This window comes from Accipiter gentilis, chromosome 2 (genome assembly GCF_929443795.1).
Source record: "Accipiter gentilis chromosome 2, bAccGen1.1, whole genome shotgun sequence".
NCBI lineage: Eukaryota > Metazoa > Chordata > Aves > Accipitriformes > Accipitridae > Astur > Astur gentilis.
Window position 1 is genome coordinate 2,827,914 of NC_064881.1, and position 12,916 is coordinate 2,840,829.

The 12,916-nt window shown below is 41.2% G+C and overlaps 1 protein-coding gene across 5 annotated transcripts in view; it reads left to right on the forward strand.

The window, feature by feature from the left end:
- Positions 1 to 12,916, forward strand: part of GREB1L (GREB1 like retinoic acid receptor coactivator) — a 144,292-nt gene that overhangs the window by 119,133 nt on the left and 12,243 nt on the right. For all 5 annotated transcript variants that reach the window (XM_049829082.1, XM_049829094.1, XM_049829107.1 and 2 more), the window contains 7 exons: positions 597 to 936; positions 5,067 to 5,182; positions 5,557 to 5,801; positions 6,860 to 7,422; positions 7,913 to 8,015; positions 11,625 to 11,780; positions 11,992 to 12,131. In XM_049829082.1, the coding sequence (XP_049685039.1) occupies positions 597 to 936; positions 5,067 to 5,182; positions 5,557 to 5,801; positions 6,860 to 7,422; positions 7,913 to 8,015; positions 11,625 to 11,780; positions 11,992 to 12,131 (1,663 nt within the window). The remainder of the gene's footprint in view (positions 1 to 596; positions 937 to 5,066; positions 5,183 to 5,556; positions 5,802 to 6,859; positions 7,423 to 7,912; positions 8,016 to 11,624; positions 11,781 to 11,991; positions 12,132 to 12,916) is intronic.

Below are 12,916 nucleotides of genomic sequence, written 5' to 3' on the forward strand. Positions count from 1 at the left end.
TGTGAGCTTATATCTGTTGTCACTGCATATAGCTGTTATGAGAAAGAAACATTGGCTGTGTAAGTTAAAAGGCAAAATGGAAGTTCAGATTTGGCTCAGAGACAGCAATCCCTATTGGTAAGTCTAACTTTCTGGTGAGAAGTTGAGAGATGTGAAATTATGAAGTACTTCTCTCACAAACCACTTGAAGCAGCAATGGTCCTCTAAGTTTGTAGAAGAAGAAACTTGTGGACAGCAAACCAATTTTTAGCCTGTGCTCTTAAAGTGAACCAGATCTGAGATGATCTGTATCTATGTCAAGTTAAATATCTTTGACTGAAATTCTGGCCCAAACGAAGGTAACAGAAGTTTGTAATTCCAGTTACTTGAGCACTTGAATTATTTGGCTCTTTATCTTCTGCATTTGGACTGTTATATGCATTTACTTAAAAAACAGATTTTGTGCAAAATTATTGTCCATGAAAATCAAAGGCTTCATTCTTTGAGTTCTACAGAAAAAATGGGTACTACTTTACCACGTGGTCCTGGGTTTTGTCCAATTTTCAGACATTGCTGTGATTTTCCATGTGCTAATGCAGAACTGTATCTCCTCAAAGGTACCCACGGCTGCACAGCATGGTGATTCGCTGCTACCTTCTCATTCAGCAGTATTCCCAAGCTCTGATGGCTCTCACGACCATGGCCTCGCTAAGAGATCACAGCACACCTGAAACACTCAGCATAATGGATGACCTTATCACTTCTCCAGGAAAGGATAAGAATGGCTGTGGCCACATGCTTGTCATTAGGGTGCCATCTGTGCAACTAGCCATGCTGGCCAAGGAGAGGTTACAAGAAGTAAGAGACAAGTTAGGTCTGCAGTATCGTTTTGAGATCCTCCTTGGGAATCCTGCCTCAGAGCTTACTGTCGCGAAACACTTTGTGACGCGGTTGAAGGTTAGCAGAAACTAAATATATCTTTGTATGCCCGTTGTAGTCATCTGACTGTCGTGCACATTTTGTGTTCATTCCCACATGTTTATGGGTTAATTATTCTATAGCAAAAGGGTGCATGTTCTGCATCTGTCTCCATGAAAGTTTACTGTATTTTTGATGAGCATAACTGATTTAGAAACTTGGCAGAAAATTGAATTGTTACTGGCCCATGAAGTCAAACACTGGATGTTATCTCTCTTGTTAAAGTTGAATAACAGCATGAGTCAGATAAGTTTTGTCTCCGAATCTCAGAAAGCAGAGCTCAGACCTCCTTAGGCAAACTAATTCTTTCCACCAACTTATCTGTCTGTCTAGTGTATCTGTTGTCTGTTCTGTCCATCCATCTTCTGCCCTTCTGATAACTGGTAAAGTATTCTGTTTGTCATGGACTTCTTTTCTTCAACCACTGCACACTGAAAGCTTCTGCACAGTATATATGCACCAAGCTAAACTTTTGCATGGATTTGTAAGAGCATGGTTCAACTAGCCAAACCCACTTCCTGAATTAATTCCTCACTACATTAAAGAAAGGGAAATGGACTGCTTGCCTTAGGTACCAGCCTGAAAGTAATTCTGGTTATCTGTCCTAATCCTTGCTCTGAGCCTCATAGAGATATTAATTTTCCTTTCCTACTAAGAGTTATACAGTGTATTCAAAACCACATAGACAAGGAATGAATTTTGTGAGCCTTTCTTAAAGAGCTTGCCTACAATGAGATAAAATGTCCTTTAAAGAAGATAACACCACCTCTGCTTCTCTAACCTTGTCTGCAGCAGAAGAGGGAAGAGGGGAAATTAGTAGTCACGAAGGAGAAAACATGTGAGATAGTAGCTCTGTGCAGCTGGGTTTTTTTGTCTAGGCGTCAGTTCCAACCTTAAATCATTCTGGAGTGTGAGTCCTGTGAGGGCTTATTTATGGCCCTGTGCTGTAAAGGGTTGCAGCCCTTACATGTTGCTGGAGCCCATGAGGCCTTTAGTGCAGATCAGGATTGAGTGTGAAGCTGTTGCAGGTGAATATCCATGTAGCCATTGATCTGGAATAGATGAATTTAATCAGGCAGAGAATGAAAAAACTTCTAAATAATTCTTATGCCTCTCCCCCACATCATAAGATGCTTTTTCAGAGTAAACATAGATGTAGGATTCTGCACTTGTTTCTTTCCTTGCAGGTGACTAGAAAAAACCCCACTCAATTCTGAAACATGCCTATGAAGGGAGTGAGGAGAGGAATTCAGTTGCTCAAAGATAAGCCTGTAGTGTCTTTGTAGGTGGGTTATCCCAGTGGCACTCCAGAATTATGAAGGTCGCCTGTGAGTCTTGTGCTGGCCTGCCATACCTGGTAGTCTGATGCCTGGGATAGCACAGGATATCTGAAATGGTGTGAGCATATGTTTGGGCAACTGATTCCCATTATAAAATTCATCAGCTATGCTACTATTGAGTCTAGTTTATTGCAGACAATTTTGATTTAGTCTCCATGCTTCTTGGCTTTTCTCCTGATGTTAGATGGAGTACTGAAGCTGGAGGACTAAAGCAAGTGGGGAACTCATTGCTGCCTGTTTCCACTACGAGCACCCAGGCCCTTTTTTTTTGGAGGGAGGGAGCAATATGAGGCTAGTGAGTGCTTTTTGGTGAGGCTGAGGCTCTAAATGCTGGTCCCGCCAATAACTGCTGTTGGTCGCAGGGAGGGTAAGACTTTATCCTGACCTTTGTCAGCAGCAGGGAGGGCAACTTTATAGCTGTTAGTGATGCCAATTGTAGTTTGACTTAACTTATCCCCTCTCCCTAAGAGGGCCTTAGCAGCATGTGTGGTACCACAGCAGTGCAGGGAGGGTGGGCAGCTGTCTCTGCAGTGCTGGTTGCTGGACTGTTCCCCACTTTGTCAGACCAGCCTTCTGGCCAGCCAGCCAGGCCAGTCCTCTCCATTAGGGAGCCAGGCTTCAAGGGGGATGGAATACCCAGAGGTACAGAATGAAAGAAGAGATGGAAAATAATTTAAATAACTCTTTTGTTGATGAGGCATGCTGTCATGGCATACCCTTTAAGTGTAACAAGAATCAAACTGTTTGGGAGGCATTCAGAAGTGAGGAGCCCAGAGGGCTGTAGCTCTCTTCTCCTCAGTAAGATGGTCAAGAAATACATCTTCTGTATGCAAGCTTACAGCTCAAAGCCCCAGACACTCAGGCTTCTTTTAAGTCCTTAGGCTAGCAGAAAGAAAATCAGCTTTGTATCTGTATTCCCTTATTTCTTTTTCTAGCCATGCACTTTCACAGAAACTTCTGTCACTGGAGAGGCAGGATAACACACAGCAAGACTAACCTTGATGAGGCAGAAAATACCTCTCTGCTGCTGAGGCTGCTTTACTGAGCCAGCAGATGTTGCTACGTAGTTGGAGAAATATTTTTTTTCTGTGAACATGTTATACAGAGGATGCTGAAATCAGGGGAAGGAGAATAGAGCCATAGCAGAAAAGGGGAATATTGCTCCAAATTGCGCTCTTTGTAAGCTAAGAAAAAAATAATCGTAGGGTTTTTTTCAGTGGAAATTTTCAAAAGGTCAAATGGCATGCTGAATCACTGATCCACTAGTGAGTCCTCCTTTTCAATCCCCTTCATCTTCCTGAGAAGATTACTCATAAAACATGGCCTTTCTGGGGAGGAGGAAGGGTAGGGAGAGAACAGGTCAAGGGTACAGGTTGAGACTAGAAGGACCAAGACGGAATTCAAGATAGGGTTCTTCTTGCAAGGTATGTTTTCCATAAAGCTTTCATAAGTCTTGTTGCTCTGTCAAGAGAGCTGTGTCTTGTCTTGCACATCTGTGCTGAGAAGAGTAATATATATATTATTTTTAATGGGCATTTTGAGTGCTTAGGCTTGCTGTCATGACTCAGCAAAGTACATTCTGTGCCTCAGTTAGGTAACAGTCTTCTTCAGAACTGATTTTTTTCTGTTATTAATAAGAAAGAAGGAAAAAAATTTTCCAGCAGGTTGTATGCTGTAGCTCAAATACTGATGATTCTGTAACCATTAGGGCCTCATTTTCTTGTCTGGAGAGACATTAATGTCTGATCAGCATGGAAATGTGAAGTGTCTGCTTTATATGGAAAGAACTTCTCTGCTGATCTCCTGTCTTGACTGGTTGGTGATCTAAGAGGCTGTGTTGTAAGTTTTCCTGGTGGTACCCATAATGGATTGACAGGAATGGCGGGATATGAACTTGCATTTTTGCATGTCAGCTTTATAATACAATTTCAGTGTTTGTAGAGATAGAATGGCTTGTTTTCTTTCTAAGTGAGAGTCTCTGTGTCTTTCAGCTTTACTTCCTTTTAACAGTTGCTGCAGAGTGCTCATGCCTGTCTTGATCAAATACTGACTGTATCATCTGGAAGTCTGGGCACTGTGCGACACAGCAAGAAAGATATTGTTGCTCAAGATAGAGCAGTGTTTTCAGGATGCTGCATCCATCACAGAGAACACAAATGGGCTCAGCCAGGTTCAGTAAGCTCCGCTGAACCAAGGGGACTGAAGGGTGTAAGGACATGGGATGGTCTTACCAGCCTTTCCAGTGTTAAGGGAAAATGGTAGTTTTGTGGTCTTGGGCCTTGGTAGACTGTAGGTAAGGAGTCCCTTCTTGTGGGATTACCTCCAGTGAAAGGGAATTTTTTTTTCTTTCATATAATCTTTCATTATATAGAATAATTGAGTAAATATTTGAGGATCATGGAATCATTTTCATACTCGACTTGAAGGTCTTCAGGTTTACATTAATTTCAAGGAACTTTTAACTGTGCCAGCTTGAAATTGAAGGCATCAGCTGCATTTTTGTCTGACAGACCCCACTAATACCACACCAGGTGTATGCTTCCAGCACTGAATAACATATGCTGTGCATCCTTTTTATGTGCATTTAAGGCTTGGCTAACACTTTGCTACCAGAAAAAATGCATGCCTGTACCTAAGGTCTTTTTCATGTTGGCTGTTGGGTAAGTGAACTCTGTATACAAAGAAAAAGCAGGAACTGGGAAAAAAAACCCAAACCAGGTGAAGGTTTACGTGTCTTTTAAATGTGACTGGAAGTTTCTCTGTTCACAGACTTGGAGAGGATATGAGCAGGATGACTGGATCCCTCGCACCTATCAGGATTTGGAGGGTCTACCTTGCATTGTTATTCTAACTGGCAAGGACCCTCTAGGAGAAACTTTCCCCAGGTGCTGTAATTACTCTTGAAATATGGTTGTTCTATTAACATGCTTAGATAAGTTGGGGGGTAGATAAGTGGTTTGATACCATCTGGCTATTTTTTTCACAAAAAAAAGTGTATTTTAGGCTTTATTTGGGAACAGCTTAAAATTTTGGTAAGTGTGGTTTGTGAAAAGTAAAGCTACTGAACTGTGTGGGTCAATGAATGTCTGTGCAAAGTACCGAGGAACAAAACTTATGTGATGAATATTTTAAAATTTTGTTTTATTTTTACTGCCTAATAAAAGTATTCATGAATATTTAATAAGCAATTCAAGAGAAGGAGTGTTCTTCAAAGCCAGAGAAAACAAAACTTTCTTTTTTCTTGGGTTGGGTTTTCTAGGTCGTTGAAATACTGTGACCTTCGACTAATTGACTCAAGCTACTTAACTCGGACTGCATTAGAGCAAGAAATAGGCCTGGCGTGCTGCTATGTCTCGAAGGAGGCAATTCGAGGGCCTATTGTAGCTCTTGACCTTAGTGAGAAGGAGCATGAGAAGGCTAATGGTAGTGAGAATGACTCTGATGAGCTGTTGATAGACTTGGACCGTCCTCAGAGTAATAGCAGCGCTGTCACTGGAACCTCAGGTCAGTTATTCTGCCGTTGCCCTGAAAAACAAGTCTTCGTTCCTACATCATTGGAATTTGAATGCAAACATTGAGACGTTTAGTCAAATGTGGGTTGATTAGCTATATCCTGCTGCAAGCCAGGCAATGAAATGTTAGTAGCAGATTTTTTCTATAGTGAGCAATTCTCCTGTGTACAGCTAAAAGGGGATGGTGTTGCAGCAGGAGGATGGCATGCCATAGCTAAGGGTCCCTTGTGAATTTTATTTTTAAACTCAACATTACACATTTGTTGCTAATTTAGTCTGGTGGATCCTGAAAAGATCTTAAAAATCAGAGTAGAAATGGATAGTATAAAATTTTAGGAATAGAAAAATGCTCTAACTGCGGGGGTAGCTATGGATGTTGATGGATATTTGCCTCCTTGCCAAGACCAACAGATTGGTGGGGTCTGCCCTAGTTCTTCAGGCATCAATGGGGAGCATCTTCTCTCATCAGGCCTTTCCTTCCTTGCATTCCTCAGGCAATTCTGGGTCCTTCCTTTTGTTTCCCTATGAGTTTGAGGTATTAAGACAGCTGAACTGGACCTTTGCTATACACCAGATCGTCCCATACGCCAACTAAACCTGACTGGTATGGAGGAGGGAGCATAGCCCAGTTCACATTAAAGTTGCTGTGAAATGAATGCTCTGTTCCCCAAAGGAAGGAGTGCCAACTCAATCTGTGTATACAGTGGTGTCTTATACTTGGATTTCAGAAGGTTGTACCATCAAATCCCAAATCCCAGATGAGGAATAGTAATTAACATACAGAGCTAAATGTTCACTTGGGATTGGGATGCTTGTGTTTGGACTCTGAACCCTAACAGAAGGGCTGTTGCCTCTCCAGCAAGAGGGACAGGTGGGTGTGTGTCAATGATTTCTTTTTAAACGGTGAAACACTGACCTAAGCCACGTGACGATCTCACCCAGCAGCACTCATTGAACAGCAGTAATTGAAGATTAGGATTGTCCCATAGATCAAATGAGTTAATGATTTCTTGAAATTTTTTGTCAGCCAGTATCTGTTTGTTTCCCCAGGGTCCCTGGCAGACAATGGTGTGAGTTCCTCGAGTGCTGCAGACAAGTCTCAGAAGCAAGCACCAACGCTTAACTTTCAGACTGTGGCGCACAGCTCAGTAGATGAGGGAACTTACCCCAGTTTCACAACTGGAGAGACCATGAAACAAGAATGCGACTCCCTGGGTAACCAGATGGCGAGCAGCACCACTTCCAAACTGTCATCACTGTCTTCAGTCTCCCAGACTTTTCGGTGGCCTGCCCATTCAGCCAAAGACAGCAAGGTCCTCCATGCTGCGCTGCCACGCATCGTCATCCTGTCAAAAGCTGCCTACTGTCTCCTGAGCTCGCAGAAAAGTGGGAATTTGCCTTCCTCCTCTTCCCTCCTGCCTCATGCTGACGTGTCTTGGCTGAGCTCTCTGAGGCCTCTGCTTCACAAGGACATGAACAGTGAAGAGCAGTCTCTCTACTACAGGCAGTGGACGACAGCCCGACAGCACCACGCGGACTTCAGCAATCAGGGTGAGGTGTCTGGCTCGAGGAGTTTTCACCCCAGGCGGCTGCTTTTGACAGGACCACCGCAAGTAAGAGAACAGTTCCTTCCTCTTGCCTTATTAGCAGGATGAGACGACCAATGATGAGGACTGGAGATTGTACTGTAAAGACCCCTGCAAGGTTGCACGCAGTCATGTATTTTGAGGTCAAAAATAAGTCTAATTTTAAGTTAAGTCCATGCTGGAAGCAGTAAGGAGAGTATGGTGCTGTATGTCATTTTTAGCCTAAATGTAATACACGTGAATGGCACTGGGCATAAAATTGCCATGAGCATATCAGTAGAGAAGCAGTTATCACTGCTGATCTCCGTGTGTACAAAAATGATACAGCCTGTGTGCCAGGTTTTGCTCAAAGATCAATTTTGTAATACTGTTCAGCATAATGGGGAATATTATGTCTTGTTATGTTTTCAGGCAGAGCTAGAATGGGGTAAGCCCAAAGGTATTTATCTGAAACGTATCCTTCCTTCATGGTAGTCTGAGTGGGGATTTGGATTCTTTTTTTCCATCTTTGGCTCAGGTGGGAAAGACTGGGTCATACTTGCAGTTCCTAAGGATCCTCTTCCGCATGCTGATCCGGTTGCTGGAAGTAGATGTGTATGATGAAGAAGAGATTAATGCCAGTAAGTATATAGTAGTCATTCTTAATATGCATTTTAAAGAGCCTGTTATGTATTATTCAGCAGTGACAAATTTTTAGGCTCATGAAAAGACTATAAATTACACCTACCATTTGTCTTGTTCATTAGCGTATAGCTTAACTTATTGTAGGTGTCTGCATATATTTAAATATAGATGAATAAAACCTAAATTTTATATTGGGCTTAGCTGAGAACTGTTTAATGTATTTTGGATTGATATATTTGGATAGCACTAAAATGAAAGTGAACACAAAATTGTAAATGGGCAACATCTGCCCATGTTACCTCTCCTTGCTAGTTTTTATGCACTGGCTGCTTTTAAGCAGACAAGACTTTTAAGAACGTTTTGTTTCTGGCCAAAACATCACCATTATTTATGTTCAAGTATAAATTAGATACCAATTTTCAGAAAGACTGTCTTCTGTCTGCAGTCTACAGATCTTATGCTGAGGAAAAAGGGGATGGAGAGCCTCTCTGGATTTGCGCTCATTTGTCAGATCTCACAGATCCTTTAACTGCTGTGGCAGGGCTGTGCCCTGAGATGCACAAACCCTTTCAAAAATGAGTCCTCTTCAGGGTGTTCTTTATGTAAGTCTGTGGTGTTGTAGTGAAGATAACTCCACGATGCATAAATCTCATGACCATTAGACTGGCATCCTGAAAATGTAGTTGTTGTCAAACCTTTGAAAAGACTAATTTGTATTTCTACTCAGAAAGTGCTATTAAATTTAAAAAAAAAAAAGTATTTTCCTTTGATTTGGAACTTTGGGGGCTGTTATTATGTCATTATTTGAACTAACGTACCCCAGAAACTTAGGATGAAATACCAAAATGCAAGAGAAGTTCCACATCATGCCGTCTGGCCTGTTGTGATCACAGCAACCTGTCACACCCCTGCCAGGAATGCATAGAACTCCATCAGAAGAGCAGTTTGTGTTTATTTGGGGTTTTTGTTTGTGGCTTTTTTGCTCCCACTACCTCTATTGGAATACTTTTCCAGAGCCCTAGTGCTCTTATGATTTAAAATACTATTCTATTCTTCAACCCAAAGATGTTCCCGTCGCAATTATGAACCAATTATAAACATTCTCTTTGGGACCAAAGAAAATATTAATATAAATTAAAATACTTTTTTCTCTTCTTTTATGTTTGCTTCTGTGGTGCAGTCAGGCTGGAATCTTACCCCCTCTCAGCGTTTCATCTAGATAGCCCGGATCTTCTTACAGGATCCTCACAAATGACAGGCTCTTTATTCTGCGTATCAGTTTAGTAGCTCTTGTGTGCACATCTATTTTCAATTTACCCTTCTGTTACTTGGGTGACCAGAACTGAATGTGGTATTCTGCAGGACATTTAACCAACCCAGCGTACAACATCTTGTGTATTCCCCTGCCCACACTGAAAGCCCCATGACTGATGAAACCTACGATTGCACTGGTCTTTTCCATCCTCCCATTTCACTGGCACAGACATGTAGCTTGTACTTGTGGGTTCCTCTGCAACTTAGTCATTTCCAATCAAGGTGCTCCCAACCTGCTGCAGAAATGGTTGTTATTAGTCCTTGATTGTACATAGGACTTGTATTTTTTCTGTTAAATATCATGCAGTTTCTGTTGTTAACAGTTTTCAAAGGCATTGAATTCTTTCTGGATGATCTTCAGTTACCTCTCTGTATTGACAATGACTGTTAGACTGTGCCACCAGCAAATGTAAACCAATTATTTTATTTTTTTTTTTAATTGGTGACATTAGTGAAAATATTAAACAGTATGCCCCTTTACTGATCTTTTAACTTCATTGGTAATCTCCACCTGCCTTATGATGTTACGTACTGCCACCTTCTGTTTAATCGACTTTTTCAATTGACAGAGCATTCACTGTCTCCATTTTCTTCAGCTGTATTAATAATTTGTCATATAGTATCATATAAAATACTTAAGCTCAGAAGGGTAAGATGCGTTGCATTTCCTTTGTTCAGAGAAACAGATATATCGTAGCTGTGTAATGAAAGTAACACAGGATTTCTTTGGTCAACCCATGTTGCATTTTATTACATTTTTCAATTACCTCAACGTCTTAAATTATTTCCTTCACCCTCTCCAAGTTTTGAATATTACCAAGGTCAAAGTAATGGACCCAGAGCTCCGTAGAGTACGGCATCTCCTCTTAAATGGTGATAATATATGTGCTATGCTTGCGTTGAAATCAGTCACCTGCCTGATTTCACATACTTGTTCTTTCAGAAAACTGTCATGGAGATTATTCTTTCTCTCTGTTTTGAGTGTGTATCAAGCTTTTAGAGTTTTGTTTCCATCTTGGCTTATAGTAAACCTTTTATTCCCTTGAAAACATAACTGTCAAAGTAAAAAGAAAATGAAAAAAATTAATTTATATAGTTGAGGTGATATGGCAAAGAAAATTGTTGTTTGTTTACATGCACTTTTCTGAGGTCTACCTCAGCTTGACATTTAGTAAAGCTTATTTTATCTCACACTTGTTGACATTTAAGAAAAAACTTCATTCACTGGTGAGATTTTTCCATTCCTCATGGACTTTGTTAATTCTTAGTGTCCTTTTTGATGTAGTCCCTCTGAAGCCCTTTCCTCCTGTTGTTTTTATTTTGCTTGGTATACTGGTTACTGGTTGTTTGGCAACTGCAATTCTAAGAAGTCCAAGTCTCATTCATAGGCAAGTCCCTGGTTTTCTCAGGCCAGCTGACTTACAGAGGGAGCTTTCTTAGGATTTGTCTGTATGGACAAACTAATATGCCTTGCCTGACCATTGGTGTATATTAATTTGAGCATGACACAGTGCCAGTGAGGTTAAACTACTGCTGGCTCACATCCTATTGAGTCAGTCTGGGTAGGGTGAGCATGTGCTTGTCTGTAGACCCAACCTTCGTGTCATCTGAATTTGCTTTTCTAAAATCAGTAACCTCAGTTGCAAACCTGCTTTTCCGTGTTCTTCCATCTCATTTTAAACTGCATTGACTCATGTTCAAGCTGCAGTCCAAGATTGCTTTTTTTGGCCAGTGCTTTCTAATGTTGCCATTACTTACACTTAATTTTTTACTTTAGACTTCTCTCTGTTGGATCAAAGCAAAGAAGTTCCAATTGATCCTTGCTGGCCACATCCCATTTTCTAACAGGAGAGTGTCTTTTACTGCCTTTACCATGTACCACCAGCTACTAGTTCATAAATTTATACAGCCTCTTTTCCCTTGCTTTCATCTTTCTGCCTTTGGATACTTTTGCTTCTCGTTTACCCAATGCTCCTCATTCCAACACAGAGAGGTTCACGACTACACCTGTATCTTCTGCACAGATAGGACCATTCACTGGAGCTTGATGAGGAGCACAGCAGAAAGATACCTATGAGGCTCCTTTGCCTGTATGCAGTTTCCAAGGAATTGCCATTTCTTTGAAATGGCTTTGTGTGGATTATAATTTCAGTTTTGGTAATATTTATGATGTTCAAAGACGTCTCTCTGTGTGTGTGCACACCTGTGTGAGTTCCTGTGCAATTGTAAATCAGCAAACATTACCATTCAGTCGGTATCTGATACTGCTTACCTGAAGCGTGTTGTTGCAGACCATACAGAAAACAGTGAAATTACTCAGTCTAGCAATGACCACTGGCCGGACATTGAGATCTTCAGCAAAATGCCTTTTGACCTGAGTGTACATGACCCCAAGTACAGAACTATAAGTCCTGTATACACGGAACAACTCTCAAGAGTGAAACAAGGTAAGTAAAATGTAGAGTTTTTTAGGAATACTTCCCTGCAGAGAATCAGCTTTTATTGATTCATTTGAACACATGAGTTCACAAGAGCCTTTAATCTCCAAAATTATATGGAACAAAACAACTTGTGTGTTCTTTACAATTGTTACCAGGATCACAGTCTCCATTTTTTAACACTCATAAAATTTCTGTTACTACTTTTCTTTATGCACAGAAACAAGCAAAGAAACAAAATCAGAGGAACCTAAGAAAAGGGAGACCGTGTCCATGATGTTGACTAAATATGCAGCTTACAATACATTTCATCACTGTGAACAGTGCCATCAGTATATGGACGTTAATCCTGCGGCACAGGTTGGTGTCAAGGTCCAAGGGTAAAATGCATCCTTGATTTTTCTGTGGTGTCTCCAGGCGTACCGCTCTGGTCTCAGCACTCATGCTTTCACCTTCCCTGAGATGAAATTGTTTAATTCTTCCATTCTCAGAGGAGATATTGAGCTACAGACCCTGGAGCATCAACTGTGGCTGCTACGTTCTGCATGAGCAGTTCTCCTCTCCAGCTGCCTCTAACAAAGGGTGAATATTGTGACTAGTTGTCTCAAGCCAAAGCATTATTCAGCCTGCCCAGAGGGTTCGCAGTATCTCATGGGAGAGGACTGTAAAATTGAGAGATGCTTGTCTTGCCTAAATGCCAGCCATCCACACCTGTGATGGGAGACTGGAAGGCCTACTTCTTCCTCCCTTTGTATGTAACTGTGCATGCTTCTCAGCAGTAGCTTATGAGTTACTGGACAAAAATTACCATCTTTAGCTGTTTAGTCAAAAAACTTTTGATCTCTAAAATGGTTATGCTCACAAGAGACTGGCAGGTGAGATTATTCATGGTTAATAGCTCAGACATTATTTCTTAACCATCACCAACAGTTTACTTGGAAATTTCTTATCTCAAGTTGTTCTTTCCTTGCTTGTTAATCTTTTCCAACAGCTTGCTATTAAGCTAACACAGCGTAGACATACTGACCTGGAAATGTACAATGTCAGTTAGTACGGAACAGCACCAGCAGGTCTGGTTTAAACCTCATGCTTCATTAACTATGTTGACACAAGCAAACCCAAAGGACATCTGTTGTTCCCTCCAC